This window comes from Sebastes fasciatus, chromosome 24 (assembly GCF_043250625.1).
Source record: "Sebastes fasciatus isolate fSebFas1 chromosome 24, fSebFas1.pri, whole genome shotgun sequence".
In the NCBI taxonomy this organism is placed as follows: domain Eukaryota; kingdom Metazoa; phylum Chordata; class Actinopteri; order Perciformes; family Sebastidae; genus Sebastes; species Sebastes fasciatus.
This window is the reverse complement of record NC_133818.1, coordinates 9,965,139-9,987,078: the sequence shown is the minus strand read 5'-3', so window position 1 is coordinate 9,987,078 and position 21,940 is coordinate 9,965,139. Positions and strand designations below refer to the sequence as shown.

The window sequence follows — 21,940 nt, the reverse complement described above, 5'->3', positions numbered from 1 at the left end:
TTATAGCTATAACAAGCCTTACAGTACAAAATTCCCCACCTTGACCCCCTCCTTCACAGCTGGTGTTCACCAGCGGGTTCTTTGGTTGCTGCCACGACAGGCACCAAAGACCTTCCGACCACAACTCCTAGCAGCAGCCTTCAAAATGAATGCTTTGAACATGGCCAACTTAGATTTCTTGTTTCCAAGCCAACCCCGGGATCCACGAAAAGTTCTTCCAGAGGTGGGAGTTGAAGCCAGATATTCCCAGTTCACCCTCCTAACTACACGTTTAGGTCTACCAGATCTATCTTGAAGCCATCTGATCCAACTCAGTTGACAGCTGACTTTTCTTCACTCCTGTGTTTTTGTCTTTCAGCACTTAACAAGCCTTACACCACGTTACTAAATGAGCGTTGCATTGGCCGGGAATCGGACCCGGGCCTCCCGCGCGGCACCCGGGGATTCTTTAGCTAAAGCGCCCTAAACACATTGCCGTTCATTCTCTATGGTAGTGCTGAACCACTACGGATGCAATATATCTTTGGCCGCTATTGTTTGTTTGGCGCCCTTTTTCCGAGGAGAGGAGGAGGAGTTGTTGTTTCCTTCGCCACTCTGGCAGTGTTGGTCTGGATGAGCTACACTTCGCATCGACTTGAGCTTGAGCTGCGCTGTGTGGACATTACGCCAAACGGTGAGTTATATTTAGATAAATAACGATTACCGACATGTTACTATAATGTATCCTGGCGCTGTCTGACGTGTTCTTGCTTCTGTGGACGCTATAAAGTTAACGTTAGTCGTGTTTCTCCCGTTTATTGTGTCGCCGCGGTACTTTCGGATGAACTACAAGCTAACGTAACATTATTAACAATGAACCAACATGTTATTATAATGTATCCTGGCGCTGTCTGACGTGTTATAAAGTTGTCATTAGCCGTGTTTCCTCAGTTTATTGTGTCGAGCTGCTGCGGTACTTTGGGATGAATTACAAGCTAACGAAACTTAACATTCCTTAGGTTGAAAGCATCACGTTGTTAGTTAACATTAATGTCTAATGTAGCGTTAACTACGGTGTATCAGCAGCTTACATCAGCAGTAAGGTTAGATATAACGTTACTCTGGACACACTAACGTTACTTTACATACACACATTGACAGAATGATAAATGAACAAGCTTCATATGAATCATAAAGTCGTCGTGTTTGCACTTAACGCTGTTGTCACAGCATGTACTTATACTTAAGGTTTTTAATGCAGGACTTTTACTTGTAGCAGAGTATTTCTACACTGTGGTATCAGTACTATCACTGAAGTACAAGATCAGAGTACTTCTTCCACCTCTGTTAAAATGAGAGAACACCAGAATATTGTTTATTAATTGAGAACCAATGTCTCTGAGGGTTTTTCATACTTTGCCATGTTGTGTACAACGTACTATTCATGCTTAATTTTAACACTTATTATATGCTTCTATACCATATTACAATTTTCAAAATACTAAATAGGCCACGTTTGTCTGAGCTTGTCAAAAGCAGAATATATCAAATATAGTCTAATGCATGTCTGTTTGGGATAGGAAAGGTGAATTGAATGCAGGGCGTTGCTGGATAAGACACTTCACACTTCAGTGTTACTTGAGTCTGAATCACTGGTTGGGGGTGGGGGGGGCTGATCTGCCTCAACAACCAGAGCTCATCGTTAAGACATACACAAAGGCAGGCACTTAATCAAGGTACTATACAAAGTAGTAAAGGTAATATTAAAGTAAAGGTATTTGATATCATTTGTTCTTTCTTCAAAACCCTGATAAATACAGTGAGAATATGTAGACAGTAAAGGGGCTAGAGCTGAGATGTGAACCTCCTAATTCCTGCTCTCCCTTGAGACCCTCACTATTAACATTTGTTATGAAAACAATGCCTGTCTATAACATATTAATAGATCAATATGCTTTTCTTCATTACAGGTAAAATGCAGAAAACGGTTTTTTTCCCTGGGAGAATGAGTGTCACATTCCGCAAGGGACCACTCGGATATCTCCGTCAGGATCCAACGGATGCAGCCAAACTCCTTAAAGACAACCCCTCTCTACAGGACAAGTCTACACCCGTGAAGGAGGAGCTGGTCAGGAAAAATGCACTGACTGTGATCATTTTAAGAGGAGGGGATGCTTCAGATAAAACTGAGGTGGCTGGAGAATACATCCTGCGGTTTGGGAAATATAAAGGGAAGTCCTTCCGCTGGCTCCTTGAAAATGACATTGGGTATACCATCTACCTAATCAAGAACCAGCAAAAGGAGGAGACTGCAGGAGTGTTCATGGCAGGGGGGCACAGCAAGGACAGCCTGCTGTCATTTGTGAGCTATGCCCTCAGCTTTCAAGAAATCCAGTCTCTTCTCAATTATGAGAAACAAAAGCCAGTTGTGACAGCAGCAGCAGCAGCATCAGAGGATGACCAGCTGGTTGGTTTTGGCTCTCGTGCCAAAAGCACCTGGAGAGAGATTTGGGACAGCAGGGATGATGGCTATGCAGCCTTTATTATGAGGAAAAGCTGTGCTCCAGGAACAAAGATGCACAAACTACAAGTGTACCTGCAGAAGAAGTTGCCCTCCCCCTCTGGCTCCTCTCTGGTGACACATGCCTCACAGGCCCCTGCTGAAGCCATGGGTGGGTCTTGTTTTCCATTTGTTTTGTCAAAAAAATGTATATGCTGTCATGGTATCCAGTGTATTTTAGTACACCAAAGGGAGTAAACTTCGTCTTCCATTATTTCAGTGGTGATTTTATTCATACTATCCTAAGTACAGTAAAGCCATATTTTTAGTACATTCTAATTCTTGTCTGTTTGCATCACAGTGATGGATGAAGATGAAGAGCTGGAGAGAGCGATGCTGGGTATCTGTCCTTCTAAGCAACATGTGCAGAGCTGTGAGTAAACATTTGTTGTCTTATATTGGTTTGAAGATTCAAAATAATTTACAGTTCAGCCTGTTTAATATTAATTGTGTATTCTATATAGTTTATATTTAATTGTTTTTGTTTGTGTTTTACAGCTGTTTCTGCACCATCAGCATCAACTGCCAGACGACAGGCTTCGGGAACAGAAAGAGGTTCTTAACCAAACAAAAACGTCCTGTCGTTGACGGAGACTCTGGGACCATGAATTCTTATCCCAAACCGAAGCATGACATAAACCGTTCCTTCTCATGTTGACCATGTTCTGGTCATGTTTGTGTTTTGCTGTTCAACTTGTTGTCCTAGTGACTATGAATTGATTCCAGTCATGGCGAGGGTAAGTAGCACTCTTTATTCCAGTTTTTAGACTTCTATGATGAATATATATATATATATATATATACACATACATATAGGACTGCTGTGGTTACTAACACTTGTATGCATGTGTTTGCAGTGTGCCATGTTGCTTCCCCTGCTTAGGCTAAATTGTAATGACTGACTACTAAATATTTATCCATACAGAACTAAACTGCATGTGTATGAATGAAATTCTTTATACTTTAATGTAACAAACAGTCTGTTTAACTATATAAGGCTGAGATAAGCAGGTGAAGTAAAAGATGGATAATGTATGCCTTTACTAACACCAGTTTTTTTTATATTGTCAAAATATAAATGACTGACAAGATTTTTTCTGTTGTAGTACCATCTGCTACACTGTCCACACCAACTGAACTGACGGGTTCACAAGTAGATGGTAAATGCATTATATTTCTTTTTATCCATTTAAACCTTTCTGTCATATTCCCTCTGATTATGTCCGTTATAAACCAATAATTGATTACTTTTTGTGGTCCTTATCTCCTTGCAGCCCCTGCTCTGCCGATGGTAAAGAGACCTGTGCCCCTTCCTCAGGAGCTGATGTTCCTGATGCCAGAAACACCAGGACCCTTGCCAACAGAGACAACTGTCACTGTTCCAGGTGTGTATTATTTTAACTGTATTTGCATCTTAAAAATATCCATATGTAGTGTCCATCGGAACTGTTCTCATTGATGTAAATCAGATACTGGTGCACAATGTCACAGTCAAGTTTTTTATTTATCTTACTGTGAATAATAATGAAATGTTTAATATTCTATATAGTGTCAGAGGCACTTCCGATTTCTCCTGAGACGTCTGCAGAGCCCATTCAACCGCCGCTGCAACCGCCAAGAGCTCAAAGTAAGTATTTGAATGTTCTTGATTTGGCTGTGTGCGTGTCAAAGAGATAGAATCAAGTCAACACACAATCTTAATAATTTGCTATGTCTTTCTTCTTGCCTGACCAGGTCAGCCATTACCCAGGCCATCAGCTGTCCCCAGCTGTCCTCCTCCACAGCTTCCTGGCTATGACCATGATGTCAGTCAGTGGAACTGTTCACAGCAGCAGAGGATCTGGATGAAGACAGAGCTGGAATCCCTGGGTCTCTGGCCAGGCTCCATTCCTGTGCGCAACCCCATGAAGATGCTGTCACTGTGGCGTCTCCCTCCCCAGCCAGAATTAATTGACAGCATCTCTGATCTTCCATCCCCAAAGTACTCTCAGCTCCATCCCTTTTTCATATGGAAGCCAGAGAATGACAACTTGATGGCGAGGCTGAGGAACAACGACACTCTGCCATGTATCGAAGGTTGTGCTCAGCCTCAAGTTACCTCTGCAGGTGTTGGTAGGCCTCGTGTGATTGTTGGCATCACTGGACAGTACTACCTGTTGTCATCCAGGCTGTGCTGCAAAGTGTGCCGGAAGAGGTGGTATGCTGACAACCCACTGTGGCTGGAAAAGCTTCCAAAGAGGTTCACAAACCTGTTGCCAGCAATACTGACCTACAAGAAGGCCATCTGTAAATCGGTCATGGACGAGCTCAGGCGCACAGGTAACTCACCCACCGACATGACAAAGCAGATCATGGAGATGATGCATCTAAAATACGAACGTGCTCACCTGGCCTACCTGCTCAGCTGCCAAAACACCATGGATGGCGAGGCAGGGAGGTATGACCAAAGAACCATCACTCAGTTCATAAGACAGGAAACCAAGCCAGCTCCCTTCGGGGACTACGGGGATTCAGATGGCTGGAACGGGATCTCTGTGTCTGCACACTACCTGACTGACTGCCTACTGCATGAATATCAACACCAGGAAGATGCCATCAAAAACCTTCTGCAGGGCACCTTTGGACAGGCGTTCCGCTCAGACCACACACGGAAAGTTGCCAGAAAGGTCACCTTTTCATCCGGGACCATGTCATCGTATGCGGTCATGAACGAGAACTGGATGATCCTTTCATGGGTGATGGTGCAGTCTGAGACAGAGAAGTCCCTCAAGCCCCTGTACGAGGGACTAGCACACCGCTACAGCACTGCAGGCCTAGAGAAGGCACAATACCAGTGGGTAGACAGGTACGTTATCATCAATATTTTTTTCTATTATTGGTGACATGAACAGCTCATAATCACAACTTACATTGCTTTTCATATTTCATATTTCCAGTTTGATGAAAGAAAATCCCTTTGCATTCATTTAGCTCATAGGAATAATTATATTGTCATGAGTGAATACACTGGACTGCACATAGTGATTGATATGACTGCTTTAACATTCATGGCTATATTTGTCTCCATTCTTTCTTTCAGGGATTGCTGTGCAGCGTTTAAGGTGGCAGAATCTTGTGCAGGAGAGCATCTGAACTGGGATGCTTGGAGGACAACTGATGCCATTGTTGCTGAGGCCACTTCTGGTAACCTGCTGAATGTCTGTGCATCACGATCAGACTTCAATACAAACATGACCATCAAGCTGGACTTGTTCCACTGTCTGAGGCGGTTTCTCCGGGAGTGTGTGTCAGAGCACCATCCTCTGTACAGCTCTTTTGCCCAGTTTCTGTCTGCAGCCTTTTCTGTGGTGGACCAGGAAGACCTGCAGAGGCTTAAAGACGCCTATGCCTTCTGTGGAATTCAGCCTGCCAACCCAACAAAGCCACACACTCGCGAGCACTGCAGGACCAGAATTCCACTGCCTGAGGAGCTCATCAAGAGAGTCGAGGGAGTTTTCCAGCACTTTCACCTCACGTGTGATCCAAATGGTGCTCCTCTCTTCAAGCCCTCTATGCTGAAGACATGGCGGATTCAGCGTGTGCACATCCTGCGAGGTTGCCTGAGTGATCCTGAGGTGGAGGGTAGGATCTTGTACAGGCATGGAGGAACAGTGCAGTTGAATCATGTGAAGGGTGAAGGGGCTAGAGTTCCTGTTTGGATCCCCATCAGAGGCACATCCCAGCAGGAGGGATACCATTTCCACCAGGCTCAGTGGGTCACTGGAACACGTGTCTCCACAGAGCTGTTTCAGGCACAGGGGATGACAGGGGTGGCGCGGTGGAATTACCAGCGTCTGGTGGACTTGAAGCAGCCGGGCGTTCACCTCCCAGCTGTCTTTGATCCAGCGTTGATGGCAGAGCTCAATGCAGTCTCTGAACGGGTGTTGGGGCACGTGAAATATCCTGCTTTTCAACTCTCTAACAGAGACACTGGAGAGAAGTTTGGCCTTGAGTATGTTGAGCCTGGTTGCCGCCCAGTTCCTCTAGACTGGGACAAGCACAGGAGCAAGACCGACTCTACCACAGACCGGAATCCACCTCCGCAAAGCGGCCAGCTCACTGCCCAGTCTGAGCCTCTTCAGTCATCCTCCATGGCACCACAGAAGCTGTTTCAGTTTGCTGCATGCCCTCCTGCTGACTTGGCTATAAAACCAGAAGTGACTCCAAGTGCAACTCCCGAGCCTCAGACAGAGCCAGGTAAACATTTGACAGACAGACAAAGTACTTGACAAAACTTCAGCATCAGTAACTGGATTTTCATCCTATTTATTTAGTAAATACCCTAATAGATGTGTTGCATCTTTCTTTTCTTAGAGATGAGACAATATGAGGGCCTTATTTGATGTGTTAATGAATCTACTTTTACATAAACATACCAGTCAGCCATGAGCCATTATCTAAAAAATCTGACAAAGTATAAAATGTTTTCACCCATGCAAGTGTATGAATTGGGGTTTTCCCCCTTCTGTGTGCCAGAATGATTTATTGTACTCCGTCTTTTATTTTTATAGAAACCACATCTCCGCCGTCTCTGCCCCTGCTGTCCTCCCCAACTGGAGCTCGCACTGGACCTGTGAAGACTGGTGGGAGGGTATTTGTGTTGGACCACAAACGCTGGCCAGCCCCTATGAAGCAGGTTATTGACAACCTGCTGAACAAACACCGTGGGCAGAAGGACATGCTCAAGCTTGTGGACCAGGACTATGCTGCTCTAGTTCACAACACCTGTACAGACCCAAACAGCATGCTCCACCCAACTACCAAACTACATATTTCACAGTACGTAAAGCACCTCAGTAAATTATTAAACACCAGCTCCTCTTTAAACACCAGCCCCGAAAAACTGCAAGAGAGGCAGGAACTCTGGCACTCTCTGTCAGAGGGCAGTGAGACTACCACTGTGCCGGTTGTTACCATGCCTGTTGCAGTTTTTAACCCACCTCCGCCTGTTCAGACCCGTGCCACACCTCTAACGCAAGCATCAATTGAGAAAATTGTTCATAACATAATGGAAAAGCAACAGCAGCACCAACACCAGCCTCAGCAACAACAACCACAGCAAAAGAAGGCACACACAAAAACATGTCTTTCCTGTGGCCAGCCAAAGTCGAGGTATGAGAATGATGGTTCTTCCATCAACTTCTTCTTCCAGCAAGGTCCTGTCAGATATTTCTACTGCTCCACTAAAGTTTTCAAGGCTTATGGTGCTGAAGGTCTGACAAACCCCAAAATGCCCTTTCAAGACTTTGCAGCTACAAAGTTCTTCCAGCAGGAACTGGACGCCACAAAAAAAAGGGTGGAGGAGCGAGGACAGCAGAAGAGGAAAAGGACTGACTCCCCGCAGACAGGTCGCAAGTGTCGGTTCTGTAAGATGGAACTGAAACAGGGCCCAAACAGTCCTCACATTCACACTGGATTCCCTGGAATAGCAGGGAAGTACATTTACTGCCCTGCTAAAGTCTTTTCCCTCTACAAAGATCAGGGCATGGAGAAGGAGATGACCTGGAAGGAGTTCCAGGTGTCTGCTTTTTATGAGAGAGAAAAAAAGAGATGGGAAGTTGAAAGGGGAAAATGAGAGACAGCGAGGGGGAGTGTTTTACCATGTGATCACGTCTGTCCGGGTCAAATTGATCACTCTAAGCAGATTATTTAAACAGCATTTGCATAGGAATGATTCTGTCCCAAGCTTTTTGATCCATATTTTATTTATTTGTTTTTACCTTTATTTTATTCAGGGGGAGGTTCACTGAGGGCAATGCTCTCTTTTTCAGGAACGCCCTGATCACATTCACACAGTTACACATTCACACCTGGAAGCTGCCCAGTACAACCACAGTCTGATCTGCTGGTCACTGAGCAACTCCACTGGAGCGGTTGGGGGGGCCTTGCTCAAGGGCATCTCAGTGGTGGTAATGAGGGAGGGCCACCACTGCCCCATATAAGTGGTTTATCAATGTAACCGTGATCACTGTAACCGGTTTCCACTGTATATACTGTATATTTTGCTCATGTAAATAATTATTACATTTATTATATACAATATTATATTTACTTTACCTTACATTTTTGTGTGATATATGTGTGACCTTGCAATATGGGCTCTGTTGAATATTTACTGTTACAGTTGTGGTTAATAAATACATTTAATTCACTAATGTCTACATGTCTCATTAATAAATTAATAATTTATAGTGAACAGTAAAGTCTCTAATTGAAGTAATTAAGTAATTGCAATTTAAATGTTACACATAGGAAGAAAACTCTGTAATATAATTGGTTAATAGCTTTAAGTAAGTCAAGAACTTGATATAACCAGACTAGTCTAATCTAATGATAATCAGAAGAAGTAAATAACAAACTAAGACTCACATTTCTTGATTCCCAAATAGCTCATTATCTTTGACAATGTATCACAGACTTTGTACCAAGTGGGATTCGAACCAGCTCCAGATAATCATTCTTAAATATTCAGGAGAAAACTGCTGGACCAGAGCCGCGTTTTCAGCACCTTGGACAGCGTTAATAAGTCTGCAATTTCATTGGCTGTCAGTGTATGCCACCTATACGCGACTTGCCCCCGCGTGGCAGGCGAGAATTCTACCACTGAACCACCAATGCTCACATGACCACCGTAAATACCACTTCGTGCACAACGCTACCAAACATCTGGGGGTTAGAGATGGGTTTGTGTAAACGCCGAAATTGGGAGGAGTCTAAAAAGACAAGTCTCTTCGTTAGCATAGTGGTGAGTATCCCCGCCTGTCACATGGGGGACCGGGGTTAGATTCCCCGACGGGGAGTCTAGGAGCTTTTTTTTGCCCCCTCACACTACCTAACCTATGCACAATATCTTTTTTTTTTGAAGACTTAAGAAAAGAAAAAGATCTAAAACACACAGCTTTTCCTGAACTAGAAGACAGCAACCTCAGGCTCAGTTGTTTATTTGACTGCAGATAATTTCAGGTGAACATGTAACAAAGTATGTGCCCCGTGTGAGGCTCGAACTCACGACCTTCAGATTATGAGACTGACGCGCTGCCTACTGCGCCAACGAGGCCCAAAATGCAGTATTTTCAATGTCAATGAATTTACCCAAAATATAGCGAAAGACGTCGGTTCGAACAAACTCCGGGGAGATGGGACTTGACTTTCCAATGAAGGCACTTGACGTTCATTTCTAGAGGAGTGGCTTCCGGCATTAATCTTGGTAGCGATAGCTAGTATGATTGGTCAAATCCTGGTAGGCACAACGAAAGGAGATTGGCTTTCGCAATTCTTGGTAGTAGAGCGGCCTCGGATTGGTCAAATCTTGGTAGAATCTGTTGTGGCTGACTGCAGATAATTCCAGGTGAACATGTAACAAAAGATGTGCCCCGTGTGAGGCTCGAACTCACGACCTTCAGATTATGAGACTGACGCGCTGCCTACTGCGCCAACAAGGCCCAAAACGCAGTCAAAATCCATGAGTGAAATATATAAATTCTTGTATTTAACGAGTAGAAAAAGCTGATTGTCCTTCACACAAATATGCATCTCATGCCTGCATAAAATGCAGATATAAGGTGTATTACTGGTGCATTATTGTGTCTAAGAAAGTACGGGTTTTTTTTTTTTTTTTTAAAAGAACGTTATAGCTATAACAAGCCTTACAGTACAAAATTCCCCACCTTGACCCCCTCCTTCACAGCTGGTGTTCACCAGCGGGTTCTTTGGTTGCTGCCACGACAGGCACCGAAGACCTTCCGACCACAACTCCTAGCAGCAGCCTTCAAAATGAATGCTTTGAACATGGCCAACTTAGATTTCTTGTTTCCAAGCCAACCCCGGGATCCACGAAAAGTTCTTCCAGAGGTGGGAGTTGAAGCCAGATATTCCCAGTTCACCCTCCTAACTACACGTTTAGGTCTACCAGATCTATCTTGAAGCCATCTGATCCAACTCAGTTGACAGCTGACTTTTCTTCACTCCTGTGTTTTTGTCTTTCAGCACTTAACAAGCCTTACACCACGTTACTAAATGAGCGTTGCATTGGCCGGGAATCGGACCCGGGCCTCCCGCGTGGCAGGCGAGAATTCTACCACTGAACCACCAATGCTCACATGACCACCGTAAATACCACTTCGTGCACAACGCTACCAAACATCTGGGGGTTAGAGATGGGTTTGTGTAAACGCCGAAATTGGGAGGAGTCTAAAAAGACAAGTCTCTTCGTTAGCATAGTGGTGAGTATCCCCGCCTGTCACATGGGGGACCGGGGTTAGATTCCCCGACGGGGAGTCTACGAGCTTTTTTTTGCCCCCTCACACTACCTAACCTATGCACAATATCTTTTTTTTTGGAGACTTAAGAAAAGAAAAAGATCTAAAACACACAGCTTTCCCTGAACTAGAAGACAGCAACCTCAGGCTCAGTTGTTTATTTGACTGCAGATAATTTCAGGTGAACATGTAACAAAGTATGTGCCCCGTGTGAGGCTCGAACTCACGACCTTCAGATTATGAGACTGACGCGCTGCCTACTGCGCCAACGAGGCCCAAAATGCAGTATTTTCAATGTCAATGAATTTACCCAAAATATAGCGAAAGACGTCGGTTCGAACAAACTCCGGGGAGACGGGACTTGACTTTCCAATGAAGGCACTTGACGTTCATTTCTAGAGGAGTGGCTTCCGGCATTAATCTTGGTAGCGATAGCTAGTATGATTGGTCAAATCCTGGTAGGCACAACGAAAGGAGATTGGCTTTCGCAATTCTTGGTAGTAGAGCGGCCTCGGATTGGTCAAATCTTGGTAGAATCTGTTGTGGCTGACTGCAGATAATTCCAGGTGAACATGTAACAAAAGATGTGCCCCGTGTGAGGCTCGAACTCACGACCTTCAGATTATGAGACTGACGCGCTGCCTACTGCGCCAACGAGGCCCAAAACGCAGTCAAAATCCATGAGTGAAATATATAAATTCTTGTATTTAACGAGTAGAAAAAGCTGATTGTCCTTCACACAAATATGCATCTCATGCCTGCATAAAATGCAGATATAAGGTGTATTACTGGTGCATTATTGTGTCTAGGAAAGTACGGTTGTTTTTAAAAAAAAAACACGTCATAGCTTTAACAAGCCTTACAGTACAAAATTCCCCACCTTGACCCCCTCCTTCACAGTTGGTGTTCACCAGCGGGTTCTTTGGTTGCTGCCACGGCAGGCACCGAAGACCTTCCGACCACAACTCCTAGCAGCAGCCTTCAAAATGAATGCTTTGAACATGGCCAACTTACATTTCTTGTTTCCAAGCCAACCCCGGGATCCACGAAAAGTTCTTCCAGAGGTGGGAGTTGAAGCCAGATATTCCCAGTTCACCCTCCTAACTACACGTTTAGGTCTACCAGATCTATCTTGAAGCCATCTGATCCAACTCAGTTGACAGCTGACTTTTCTTCACTCCTGTGTTTTTGTCTTTTAGCACTTAACAAGCCTTACACCACGTTACTAAATGAGCGTTGCATTGGCCGGGAATCGGACCCGGGTCTCCCGCGTGGCAGGCGAGAATTCTACCACTGAACCACCAATGCTCACATGACCACCGTAAATACCACTTCGTGCACAACGCTACCAAACATCTGGGGGTTAGAGATGGGTTTGTGTAAACGCCAAAATTGGGAGGAGTCTAAAAAGACAAGTCTCTTCGTTAGCATAGTGGTGAGTATCCCCGCCTGTCACATGGGGGACCGGGGTTAGATTCCCCGACGGGGAGTCTAGGAGCTTTTTTTTGCCCCCTCACACTACCTAACCTATGCACAATATCTTTTTTTTTTGAAGACTTAAGAAAAGAAAAAGATCTAAAACACACAGCTTTTCCTGAACTAGAAGACAGCAACCTCAGGCTCAGTTGTTTATTTGACTGCAGATAATTTCAGGTGAACATGTAACAAAGTATGTGCCCCGTGTGAGGCTCGAACTCACGACCTTCAGATTATGAGACTGACGCGCTGCCTACTGCGCCAACGAGGCCCAAAATGCAGTCAGAGTTCATGAACCAAAGACATAAGTTCTTTTATTTAACGAGTAGAAATGGCTGGTTGTCCTTCACACAAATATGCATCTCGTGCCTGCATAAAATGCAGATATAAGGTGTATTACTGGTGCATTATTGTGTCTAAGTAAGTACGTTTTTTTTTTTTTTTTTTAAAAGAACGTTATAGCTTTAACAAGCCTTACAGTACAAAATTCCCCACCTTGACCCCCTCCTTCACAGCTGGTGTTCACCAACGGGTTCTTTGGTTGCTGCCACGACAGGCACCAAAGACCTTCCGACCACAACTCCTAGCAGCAGCCTTCAAAATGAATGCTTTGAACATGGCCAACTTAGATTTCTTGTTTCTAAGCCAACCCCGGGATCCACGAAAAGTTCTTCCAGAGGTGGGAGTTGAAGCCAGATATTCCCAGTTCACCCTCCTAACTACACGTTTAGGTCTACCAGATCTATCTTGAAGCCATCTGATCCAACTCAGTTGACAGCTGACTTTTCTTCACTCCTGTGTTTTTGTCTTTTAGCACTTAACAAGCCTTACACCACGTTACTAAATGAGCGTTGCATTGGCCGGGAATCGGACCCGGGCCTCCCGCGTGGCAGGCGAGAATTCTACCACTGAACCACCAATGCTCACATGACCACCGTAAATACCACTTCGTGCACAACGCTACCAAACATCTGGGGGTTAGAGATGGGTTTGTGTAAACGCCGAAATTGGGAGGAGTCTAAAAAGACAAGTCTCTTCGTTAGCATAGTGGTGAGTATCCCCGCCTGTCACATGGGGGACCGGGGTTAGATTCCTCGACGGGGAGTCTACGAGCTTTTTTTTGCCCCCTCACACTACCTAACCTATGCACAATATCTTTTTTTTTGAAGACTTAAGAAAAGAAAAAGATCTAAAACACACAGCTTTTCCTGAACTAGAAGACAGCAACCTCAGGCTCAGTTGTTTATTTGACTGCAGATAATTTCAGGTGAACATGTAACAAAGTATGTGCCCCGTGTGAGGCTCGAACTCACGACCTTCAGATTATGAGACTGACGCGCTGCCTACTGCGCCAACGAGGCCCAAAATGCAGTATTTTCAATGTCAATGAATTTACCCAAAATATAGCGAAAGACGTCGGTTCGAACAAACTCCGGGGAGATGGGACTTGACTTTCCAATGAAGGCACTTGACGTTCATTTCTAGAGGAGTGGCTTCCGGCATTAATCTTGGTAGCGATAGCTAGTATGATTGGTCAAATCCTGGTAGGCACAACGAAAGGAGATTGGCTTTCGCAATTCTTGGTAGTAGAGCGGCCTCGGATTGGTCAAATCTTGGTAGAATCTGTTGTGGCTGACTGCAGATAATTCCAGGTGAACATGTAACAAAAGATGTGCCCCGTGTGAGGCTCGAACTCACGACCTTCAGATTATGAGACTGACGCGCTGCCTACTGCGCCAACAAGGCCCAAAACGCAGTCAAAATCCATGAGTGAAATATATAAATTCTTGTATTTAACGAGTAGAAAAAGCTGATTGTCCTTCACACAAATATGCATCTCATGCCTGCATAAAATGCAGATATAAGGTGTATTACTGGTGCATTATTGTGTCTAAGAAAGTACGGGTTTTTTTTTTTTTTTTTAAAAGAACGTTATAGCTATAACAAGCCTTACAGTACAAAATTCCCCACCTTGACCCCCTCCTTCACAGCTGGTGTTCACCAGCGGGTTCTTTGGTTGCTGCCACGACAGGCACCGAAGACCTTCCGACCACAACTCCTAGCAGCAGCCTTCAAAATGAATGCTTTGAACATGGCCAACTTAGATTTCTTGTTTCCAAGCCAACCCCGGGATCCACGAAAAGTTCTTCCAGAGGTGGGAGTTGAAGCCAGATATTCCCAGTTCACCCTCCTAACTACACGTTTAGGTCTACCAGATCTATCTTGAAGCCATCTGATCCAACTCAGTTGACAGCTGACTTTTCTTCACTCCTGTGTTTTTGTCTTTCAGCACTTAACAAGCCTTACACCACGTTACTAAATGAGCGTTGCATTGGCCGGGAATCGGACACGGGCCTCCCGCGTGGCAGGCGAGAATTCTACCACTGAACCACCAATGCTCACATGACCACCGTAAATACCACTTCGTGCACAACGCTACCAAACATCTGGGGGTTAGAGATGGGTTTGTGTAAACGCCGAAATTGGGAGGAGTCTAAAAAGACAAGTCTCTTCGTTAGCATAGTGGTGAGTATCCCCGCCTGTCACATGGGGGACCGGGGTTAGATTCCCCGACGGGGAGTCTACGAGCTTTTTTTTGCCCCCTCACACTACCTAACCTATGCACAATATCTTTTTTTTTGGAGACTTAAGAAAAGAAAAAGATCTAAAACACACAGCTTTCCCTGAACTAGAAGACAGCAACCTCAGGCTCAGTTGTTTATTTGACTGCAGATAATTTCAGGTGAACATGTAACAAAGTATGTGCCCCGTGTGAGGCTCGAACTCACGACCTTCAGATTATGAGACTGACGCGCTGCCTACTGCGCCAACGAGGCCCAAAATGCAGTATTTTCAATGTCAATGAATTTACCCAAAATATAGCGAAAGACGTCGGTTCGAACAAACTCCGGGGAGACGGGACTTGACTTTCCAATGAAGGCACTTGACGTTCATTTCTAGAGGAGTGGCTTCCGGCATTAATCTTGGTAGCGATAGCTAGTATGATTGGTCAAATCCTGGTAGGCACAACGAAAGGAGATTGGCTTTCGCAATTCTTGGTAGTAGAGCGGCCTCGGATTGGTCAAATCTTGGTAGAATCTGTTGTGGCTGACTGCAGATAATTCCAGGTGAACATGTAACAAAAGATGTGCCCCGTGTGAGGCTCGAACTCACGACCTTCAGATTATGAGACTGACGCGCTGCCTACTGCGCCAACAAGGCCCAAAACGCAGTCAAAATCCATGAGTGAAATATATAAATTCTTGTATTTAACGAGTAGAAAAAGCTGATTGTCCTTCACACAAATATGCATCTCATGCCTGCATAAAATGCAGATATAAGGTGTATTACTGGTGCATTATTGTGTCTAAGAAAGTACGGGTTTTTTTTTTTTTTTTTAAAAGAACGTTATAGCTATAACAAGCCTTACAGTACAAAATTCCCCACCTTGACCCCCTCCTTCACAGCTGGTGTTCACCAGCGGGTTCTTTGGTTGCTGCCACGACAGGCACCGAAGACCTTCCGACCACAACTCCTAGCAGCAGCCTTCAAAATGAATGCTTTGAACATGGCCAACTTAGATTTCTTGTTTCCAAGCCAACCCCGGGATCCACGAAAAGTTCTTCCAGAGGTGGGAGTTGAAGCCAGATATTCCCAGTTCACCCTCCTAACTACACGTTTAGGTCTACCAGATCTATCTTGAAGCCATCTGATCCAACTCAGTTGACAGCTGACTTTTCTTCACTCCTGTGTTTTTGTCTTTCAGCACTTAACAAGCCTTACACCACGTTACTAAATGAGCGTTGCATTGGCCGGGAATCGGACACGGGCCTCCCGCGTGGCAGGCGAGAATTCTACCACTGAACCACCAATGCTCACATGACCACCGTAAATACCACTTCGTGCACAACGCTACCAAACATCTGGGGGTTAGAGATGGGTTTGTGTAAACGCCGAAATTGGGAGGAGTCTAAAAAGACAAGTCTCTTCGTTAGCATAGTGGTGAGTATCCCCGCCTGTCACATGGGGGACCGGGGTTAGATTCCCCGACGGGGAGTCTACGAGCTTTTTTTTGCCCCCTCACACTACCTAACCTATGCACAATATCTTTTTTTTTGGAGACTTAAGAAAAGAAAAAGATCTAAAACACACAGCTTTCCCTGAACTAGAAGACAGCAACCTCAGGCTCAGTTGTTTATTTGACTGCAGATAATTTCAGGTGAACATGTAACAAAGTATGTGCCCCGTGTGAGGCTCGAACTCACGACCTTCAGATTATGAGACTGACGCGCTGCCTACTGCGCCAACGAGGCCCAAAATGCAGTATTTTCAATGTCAATGAATTTACCCAAAATATAGCGAAAGACGTCGGTTCGAACAAACTCCGGGGAGACGGGACTTGACTTTCCAATGAAGGCACTTGACGTTCATTTCTAGAGGAGTGGCTTCCGGCATTAATCTTGGTAGCGATAGCTAGTATGATTGGTCAAATCCTGGTAGGCACAACGAAAGGAGATTGGCTTTCGCAATTCTTGGTAGTAGAGCGGCCTCGGATTGGTCAAATCTTGGTAGAATCTGTTGTGGCTGACTGCAGATAATTCCAGGTGAACATGTAACAAAAGATGTGCCCCGTGTGAGGCTCGAACTCACGACCTTCAGATTATGAGACTGACGCGCTGCCTACTGCGCCAACGAGGCCCAAAACGCAGTCAAAATCCATGAGTGAAATATATAAATTCTTGTATTTAACGAGTAGAAAAAGCTGATTGTCCTTCACACAAATATGCATCTCATGCCTGCATAAAATGCAGATATAAGGTGTATTACTGGTGCATTATTGTGTCTAGGAAAGTACGGTTGTTTTTAAAAAAAAAACACGTCATAGCTTTAACAAGCCTTACAGTACAAAATTCCCCACCTTGACCCCCTCCTTCACAGTTGGTGTTCACCAGCGGGTTCTTTGGTTGCTGCCACGGCAGGCACCGAAGACCTTCCGACCACAACTCCTAGCAGCAGCCTTCAAAATGAATGCTTTGAACATGGCCAACTTACATTTCTTGTTTCCAAGCCAACCCCGGGATCCACGAAAAGTTCTTCCAGAGGTGGGAGTTGAAGCCAGATATTCCCAGTTCACCCTCCTAACTACACGTTTAGGTCTACCAGATCTATCTTGAAGCCATCTGATCCAACTCAGTTGACAGCTGACTTTTCTTCACTCCTGTGTTTTTGTCTTTTAGCACTTAACAAGCCTTACACCACGTTACTAAATGAGCGTTGCATTGGCCGGGAATCGGACCCGGGTCTCCCGCGTGGCAGGCGAGAATTCTACCACTGAACCACCAATGCTCACATGACCACCGTAAATACCACTTCGTGCACAACGCTACCAAACATCTGGGGGTTAGAGATGGGTTTGTGTAAACGCCGAAATTGGGAGGAGTCTAAAAAGACAAGTCTCTTCGTTAGCATAGTGGTGAGTATCCCCGCCTGTCACATGGGGGACCGGGGTTAGATTCCCCGACGGGGAGTCTAGGAGCTTTTTTTTGCCCCCTCACACTACCTAACCTATGCACAATATCTTTTTTTTTTGAAGACTTAAGAAAAGAAAAAGATCTAAAACACACAGCTTTTCCTGAACTAGAAGACAGCAACCTCAGGCTCAGTTGTTTATTTGACTGCAGATAATTTCAGGTGAACATGTAACAAAGTATGTGCCCCGTGTGAGGCTCGAACTCACGACCTTCAGATTATGAGACTGACGCGCTGCCTACTGCGCCAACGAGGCCCAAAATGCAGTATTTTCAATGTCAATGAATTTACCCAAAATATAGCGAAAGACGTCGGTTCGAACAAACTCCGGGGAGATGGGACTTGACTTTCCAATGAAGGCACTTGACGTTCATTTCTAGAGGAGTGGCTTCCGGCATTAATCTTGGTAGCGATAGCTAGTATGATTGGTCAAATCCTGGTAGGCACAACGAAAGGAGATTGGCTTTCGCAATTCTTGGTAGTAGAGCGGCCTCGGATTGGTCAAATCTTGGTAGAATCTGTTGTGGCTGACTGCAGATAATTCCAGGTGAACATGTAACAAAAGATGTGCCCCGTGTGAGGCTCGAACTCACGACCTTCAGATTATGAGACTGACGCGCTGCCTACTGCGCCAACAAGGCCCAAAACGCAGTCAAAATCCATGAGTGAAATATATAAATTCTTGTATTTAACGAGTAGAAAAAGCTGATTGTCCTTCACACAAATATGCATCTCATGCCTGCATAAAATGCAGATATAAGGTGTATTACTGGTGCATTATTGTGTCTAAGAAAGTACGGGTTTTTTTTTTTTTTTTTAAAAGAACGTTATAGCTATAACAAGCCTTACAGTACAAAATTCCCCACCTTGACCCCCTCCTTCACAGCTGGTGTTCACCAGCGGGTTCTTTGGTTGCTGCCACGACAGGCACCGAAGACCTTCCGACCACAACTCCTAGCAGCAGCCTTCAAAATGAATGCTTTGAACATGGCCAACTTAGATTTCTTGTTTCCAAGCCAACCCCGGGATCCACGAAAAGTTCTTCCAGAGGTGGGAGTTGAAGCCAGATATTCCCAGTTCACCCTCCTAACTACACGTTTAGGTCTACCAGATCTATCTTGAAGCCATCTGATCCAACTCAGTTGACAGCTGACTTTTCTTCACTCCTGTGTTTTTGTCTTTCAGCACTTAACAAGCCTTACACCACGTTACTAAATGAGCGTTGCATTGGCCGGGAATCGGACCCGGGCCTCCCGCGTGGCAGGCGAGAATTCTACCACTGAACCACCAATGCTCACATGACCACCGTAAATACCACTTCGTGCACAACGCTACCAAACATCTGGGGGTTAGAGATGGGTTTGTGTAAACGCCGAAATTGGGAGGAGTCTAAAAAGACAAGTCTCTTCGTTAGCATAGTGGTGAGTATCCCCGCCTGTCACATGGGGGACCGGGGTTAGATTCCCCGACGGGGAGTCTACGAGCTTTTTTTTGCCCCCTCACACTACCTAACCTATGCACAATATCTTTTTTTTTGGAGACTTAAGAAAAGAAAAAGATCTAAAACACACAGCTTTCCCTGAACTAGAAGACAGCAACCTCAGGCTCAGTTGTTTATTTGACTGCAGATAATTTCAGGTGAACATGTAACAAAGTATGTGCCCCGTGTGAGGCTCGAACTCACGACCTTCAGATTATGAGACTGACGCGCTGCCTACTGCGCCAACGAGGCCCAAAATGCAGTATTTTCAATGTCAATGAATTTACCCAAAATATAGCGAAAGACGTCGGTTCGAACAAACTCCGGGGAGACGGGACTTGACTTTCCAATGAAGGCACTTGACGTTCATTTCTAGAGGAGTGGCTTCCGGCATTAATCTTGGTAGCGATAGCTAGTATGATTGGTCAAATCCTGGTAGGCACAACGAAAGGAGATTGGCTTTCGCAATTCTTGGTAGTAGAGCGGCCTCGGATTGGTCAAATCTTGGTAGAATCTGTTGTGGCTGACTGCAGATAATTCCAGGTGAACATGTAACAAAAGATGTGCCCCGTGTGAGGCTCGAACTCACGACCTTCAGATTATGAGACTGACGCGCTGCCTACTGCGCCAACGAGGCCCAAAACGCAGTCAAAATCCATGAGTGAAATATATAAATTCTTGTATTTAACGAGTAGAAAAAGCTGATTGTCCTTCACACAAATATGCATCTCATGCCTGCATAAAATGCAGATATAAGGTGTATTACTGGTGCATTATTGTGTCTAGGAAAGTACGGTTGTTTTTAAAAAAAAAACACGTCATAGCTTTAACAAGCCTTACAGTACAAAATTCCCCACCTTGACCCCCTCCTTCACAGTTGGTGTTCACCAGCGGGTTCTTTGGTTGCTGCCACGGCAGGCACCAAAGACCTTCCGACCACAACTCCTAGCAGCAGCCTTCAAAATGAATGCTTTGAACATGGCCAACTTACATTTCTTGTTTCCAAGCCAACCCCGGGATCCACGAAAAGTTCTTCCAGAGGTGGGAGTTGAAGCCAGATATTCCCAGTTCACCCTCCTAACTACACGTTTAGGTCTACCAGATCTATCTTGAAGCCATCTGATCCAACTCAGTTGACAGCTGACTTTTCTTCACTCCTGTGTTTTTGTCTTTTAGCACTTAACAAGCCTTACACCACGTTACTAAATGAGCGTTGCATTGGCCGGGAATCGGACCCGGGTCTCCCGCGTGGCAGGCGAGAATTCTACCACTGAACCACCAATGCTCACATGACCACCGTAAATACCACTTCGTGCACAACGCTACCAAACATCTGGGGGTTAGAGATGGGTTTGTGTAAACGCCAAAATTGGGAGGAGTCTAAAAAGACAAGTCTCTTCGTTAGCATAGTGGTGAGTATCCCCGCCTGTCACATGGGGGACCGGGGTTAGATTCCCCGACGGGGAGTCTACGAGCTTTTTTTTGCCCCCTCACACTACCTAACCTATGCACAATATCTTTTTTTTTTGAAGACTTAAGAAAAGAAAAAGATCTAAAACACACAGCTTTTCCTGAACTAGAAGACAGCAACCTCAGGCTCAGTTGTTTATTTGACTGCAGATAATTTCAGGTGAACATGTAACAAAGTATGTGCCCCGTGTGAGGCTCGAACTCACGACCTTCAGATTATGAGACTGACGCGCTGCCTACTGCGCCAACGAGGCCCAAAATGCAGTATTTTCAATGTCAATGAATTTACCCAAAATATAGCGAAAGACGTCGGTTCGAACAAACTCCGGGGAGATGGGACTTGACTTTCCAATGAAGGCACTTGACGTTCATTTCTAGAGGAGTGGCTTCCGGCATTAATCTTGGTAGCGATAGCTAGTATGATTGGTCAAATCCTGGTAGGCACAACGAAAGGAGATTGGCTTTCGCAATTCTTGGTAGTAGAGCGGCCTCGGATTGGTCAAATCTTGGTAGAATCTGTTGTGGCTGACTGCAGATAATTCCAGGTGAACATGTAACAAAAGATGTGCCCCGTGTGAGGCTCGAACTCACGACCTTCAGATTATGAGACTGACGCGCTGCCTACTGCGCCAACAAGGCCCAAAACGCAGTCAAAATCCATGAGTGAAATATATAAATTCTTGTATTTAACGAGTAGAAAAAGCTGATTGTCCTTCACACAAATATGCATCTCATGCCTGCATAAAATGCAGATATAAGGTGTATTACTGGTGCATTATTGTGTCTAAGAAAGTACGGGTTTTTTTTTTTTTTTTTAAAAGAACGTTATAGCTATAACAAGCCTTACAGTACAAAATTCCCCACCTTGACCCCCTCCTTCACAGCTGGTGTTCACCAGCGGGTTCTTTGGTTGCTGCCACGACAGGCACCGAAGACCTTCCGACCACAACTCCTAGCAGCAGCCTTCAAAATGAATGCTTTGAACATGGCCAACTTAGATTTCTTGTTTCCAAGCCAACCCCGGGATCCACGAAAAGTTCTTCCAGAGGTGGGAGTTGAAGCCAGATATTCCCAGTTCACCCTCCTAACTACACGTTTAGGTCTACCAGATCTATCTTGAAGCCATCTGATCCAACTCAGTTGACAGCT

The 21,940-nt window shown here is 45.0% G+C and overlaps 2 protein-coding genes and 25 non-coding genes across 27 annotated transcripts; 2 read left to right on the top strand and 25 right to left on the bottom strand.

Annotated features, from left to right (window-relative positions):
* The first annotated feature begins 463 nt into the window (after positions 1 to 463).
* Positions 464 to 3,123, top strand: LOC141762629 (uncharacterized). Its single transcript, XM_074626562.1, has 4 exons — positions 464 to 673; positions 1,950 to 2,651; positions 2,841 to 2,912; positions 3,038 to 3,123. The coding sequence occupies exons 1-4, from the start codon at positions 511 to 513 to the stop codon at positions 3,100 to 3,102; spliced, it is 1,002 nt and encodes a 333-aa protein (XP_074482663.1). The 5' UTR covers positions 464 to 510; the 3' UTR covers positions 3,103 to 3,123.
* A 232-nt stretch (positions 3,124 to 3,355) lies between these two features.
* On the top strand, positions 3,356 to 8,153 carry LOC141763312 (uncharacterized). Its single transcript, XM_074627882.1, has 6 exons — positions 3,356 to 3,699; positions 3,814 to 3,924; positions 4,089 to 4,166; positions 4,274 to 5,384; positions 5,619 to 6,775; positions 7,090 to 8,153. The coding sequence occupies exons 1-6, from the start codon at positions 3,618 to 3,620 to the stop codon at positions 8,151 to 8,153; spliced, it is 3,603 nt and encodes a 1,200-aa protein (XP_074483983.1). The 5' UTR covers positions 3,356 to 3,617.
* A 1,409-nt stretch (positions 8,154 to 9,562) lies between these two features.
* On the bottom strand, positions 9,563 to 9,635 carry trnam-cau (transfer RNA methionine (anticodon CAU)). Its single transcript has one exon. It is a non-coding gene; the product is annotated as a tRNA-Met (tRNA).
* A 312-nt stretch (positions 9,636 to 9,947) lies between these two features.
* trnam-cau (transfer RNA methionine (anticodon CAU)) lies at positions 9,948 to 10,020 on the bottom strand. The gene has a single exon. It is a non-coding gene; the product is annotated as a tRNA-Met (tRNA).
* A 582-nt stretch (positions 10,021 to 10,602) lies between these two features.
* On the bottom strand, positions 10,603 to 10,673 carry trnag-gcc (transfer RNA glycine (anticodon GCC)). Its single transcript has one exon. It is a non-coding gene; the product is annotated as a tRNA-Gly (tRNA).
* A 365-nt stretch (positions 10,674 to 11,038) lies between these two features.
* Positions 11,039 to 11,111, bottom strand: trnam-cau (transfer RNA methionine (anticodon CAU)). Its single transcript has one exon. It is a non-coding gene; the product is annotated as a tRNA-Met (tRNA).
* Positions 11,112 to 11,423: 312 nt separating this feature from the next.
* Positions 11,424 to 11,496, bottom strand: trnam-cau (transfer RNA methionine (anticodon CAU)). The gene has a single exon. It is a non-coding gene; the product is annotated as a tRNA-Met (tRNA).
* Positions 11,497 to 12,073: 577 nt separating this feature from the next.
* trnag-gcc (transfer RNA glycine (anticodon GCC)) lies at positions 12,074 to 12,144 on the bottom strand. The gene has a single exon. It is a non-coding gene; the product is annotated as a tRNA-Gly (tRNA).
* A 366-nt stretch (positions 12,145 to 12,510) lies between these two features.
* On the bottom strand, positions 12,511 to 12,583 carry trnam-cau (transfer RNA methionine (anticodon CAU)). Its single transcript has one exon. It is a non-coding gene; the product is annotated as a tRNA-Met (tRNA).
* Positions 12,584 to 13,164: 581 nt separating this feature from the next.
* On the bottom strand, positions 13,165 to 13,235 carry trnag-gcc (transfer RNA glycine (anticodon GCC)). Its single transcript has one exon. It is a non-coding gene; the product is annotated as a tRNA-Gly (tRNA).
* A 365-nt stretch (positions 13,236 to 13,600) lies between these two features.
* On the bottom strand, positions 13,601 to 13,673 carry trnam-cau (transfer RNA methionine (anticodon CAU)). The gene has a single exon. It is a non-coding gene; the product is annotated as a tRNA-Met (tRNA).
* A 312-nt stretch (positions 13,674 to 13,985) lies between these two features.
* On the bottom strand, positions 13,986 to 14,058 carry trnam-cau (transfer RNA methionine (anticodon CAU)). Its single transcript has one exon. It is a non-coding gene; the product is annotated as a tRNA-Met (tRNA).
* Positions 14,059 to 14,640: 582 nt separating this feature from the next.
* On the bottom strand, positions 14,641 to 14,711 carry trnag-gcc (transfer RNA glycine (anticodon GCC)). The gene has a single exon. It is a non-coding gene; the product is annotated as a tRNA-Gly (tRNA).
* Positions 14,712 to 15,076: 365 nt separating this feature from the next.
* On the bottom strand, positions 15,077 to 15,149 carry trnam-cau (transfer RNA methionine (anticodon CAU)). Its single transcript has one exon. It is a non-coding gene; the product is annotated as a tRNA-Met (tRNA).
* Positions 15,150 to 15,461: 312 nt separating this feature from the next.
* Positions 15,462 to 15,534, bottom strand: trnam-cau (transfer RNA methionine (anticodon CAU)). Its single transcript has one exon. It is a non-coding gene; the product is annotated as a tRNA-Met (tRNA).
* A 582-nt stretch (positions 15,535 to 16,116) lies between these two features.
* On the bottom strand, positions 16,117 to 16,187 carry trnag-gcc (transfer RNA glycine (anticodon GCC)). Its single transcript has one exon. It is a non-coding gene; the product is annotated as a tRNA-Gly (tRNA).
* Positions 16,188 to 16,552: 365 nt separating this feature from the next.
* trnam-cau (transfer RNA methionine (anticodon CAU)) lies at positions 16,553 to 16,625 on the bottom strand. The gene has a single exon. It is a non-coding gene; the product is annotated as a tRNA-Met (tRNA).
* Positions 16,626 to 16,937: 312 nt separating this feature from the next.
* Positions 16,938 to 17,010, bottom strand: trnam-cau (transfer RNA methionine (anticodon CAU)). Its single transcript has one exon. It is a non-coding gene; the product is annotated as a tRNA-Met (tRNA).
* Positions 17,011 to 17,587: 577 nt separating this feature from the next.
* Positions 17,588 to 17,658, bottom strand: trnag-gcc (transfer RNA glycine (anticodon GCC)). The gene has a single exon. It is a non-coding gene; the product is annotated as a tRNA-Gly (tRNA).
* A 366-nt stretch (positions 17,659 to 18,024) lies between these two features.
* On the bottom strand, positions 18,025 to 18,097 carry trnam-cau (transfer RNA methionine (anticodon CAU)). The gene has a single exon. It is a non-coding gene; the product is annotated as a tRNA-Met (tRNA).
* A 312-nt stretch (positions 18,098 to 18,409) lies between these two features.
* On the bottom strand, positions 18,410 to 18,482 carry trnam-cau (transfer RNA methionine (anticodon CAU)). The gene has a single exon. It is a non-coding gene; the product is annotated as a tRNA-Met (tRNA).
* Positions 18,483 to 19,064: 582 nt separating this feature from the next.
* trnag-gcc (transfer RNA glycine (anticodon GCC)) lies at positions 19,065 to 19,135 on the bottom strand. The gene has a single exon. It is a non-coding gene; the product is annotated as a tRNA-Gly (tRNA).
* Positions 19,136 to 19,500: 365 nt separating this feature from the next.
* trnam-cau (transfer RNA methionine (anticodon CAU)) lies at positions 19,501 to 19,573 on the bottom strand. The gene has a single exon. It is a non-coding gene; the product is annotated as a tRNA-Met (tRNA).
* Positions 19,574 to 19,885: 312 nt separating this feature from the next.
* On the bottom strand, positions 19,886 to 19,958 carry trnam-cau (transfer RNA methionine (anticodon CAU)). The gene has a single exon. It is a non-coding gene; the product is annotated as a tRNA-Met (tRNA).
* Positions 19,959 to 20,535: 577 nt separating this feature from the next.
* trnag-gcc (transfer RNA glycine (anticodon GCC)) lies at positions 20,536 to 20,606 on the bottom strand. The gene has a single exon. It is a non-coding gene; the product is annotated as a tRNA-Gly (tRNA).
* A 366-nt stretch (positions 20,607 to 20,972) lies between these two features.
* Positions 20,973 to 21,045, bottom strand: trnam-cau (transfer RNA methionine (anticodon CAU)). The gene has a single exon. It is a non-coding gene; the product is annotated as a tRNA-Met (tRNA).
* A 312-nt stretch (positions 21,046 to 21,357) lies between these two features.
* Positions 21,358 to 21,430, bottom strand: trnam-cau (transfer RNA methionine (anticodon CAU)). The gene has a single exon. It is a non-coding gene; the product is annotated as a tRNA-Met (tRNA).
* Positions 21,431 to 21,940: the final 510 nt, after the last annotated feature.

Coding starts and splice junctions, on each gene's coding strand:
- LOC141762629 (XM_074626562.1), top strand. CDS start 511: ATGCAATATATCTTTGGCCGCTATTGTTTGTTTGGCGCCCTTTTTCCG. Junction 674..1,949: donor TGTGGACATTACGCCAAACG/GTGAGTTATATT, acceptor TCTTCATTACAG/GTAAAATGCAGAAAACGGTT. Junction 2,652..2,840: donor GGCCCCTGCTGAAGCCATGG/GTGGGTCTTGTT, acceptor TTTGCATCACAG/TGATGGATGAAGATGAAGAG.
- LOC141763312 (XM_074627882.1), top strand. CDS start 3,618: ATGACTGACAAGATTTTTTCTGTTGTAGTACCATCTGCTACACTGTCC. Junction 3,700..3,813: donor GACGGGTTCACAAGTAGATG/GTAAATGCATTA, acceptor ATCTCCTTGCAG/CCCCTGCTCTGCCGATGGTA. Junction 3,925..4,088: donor GACAACTGTCACTGTTCCAG/GTGTGTATTATT, acceptor TATTCTATATAG/TGTCAGAGGCACTTCCGATT.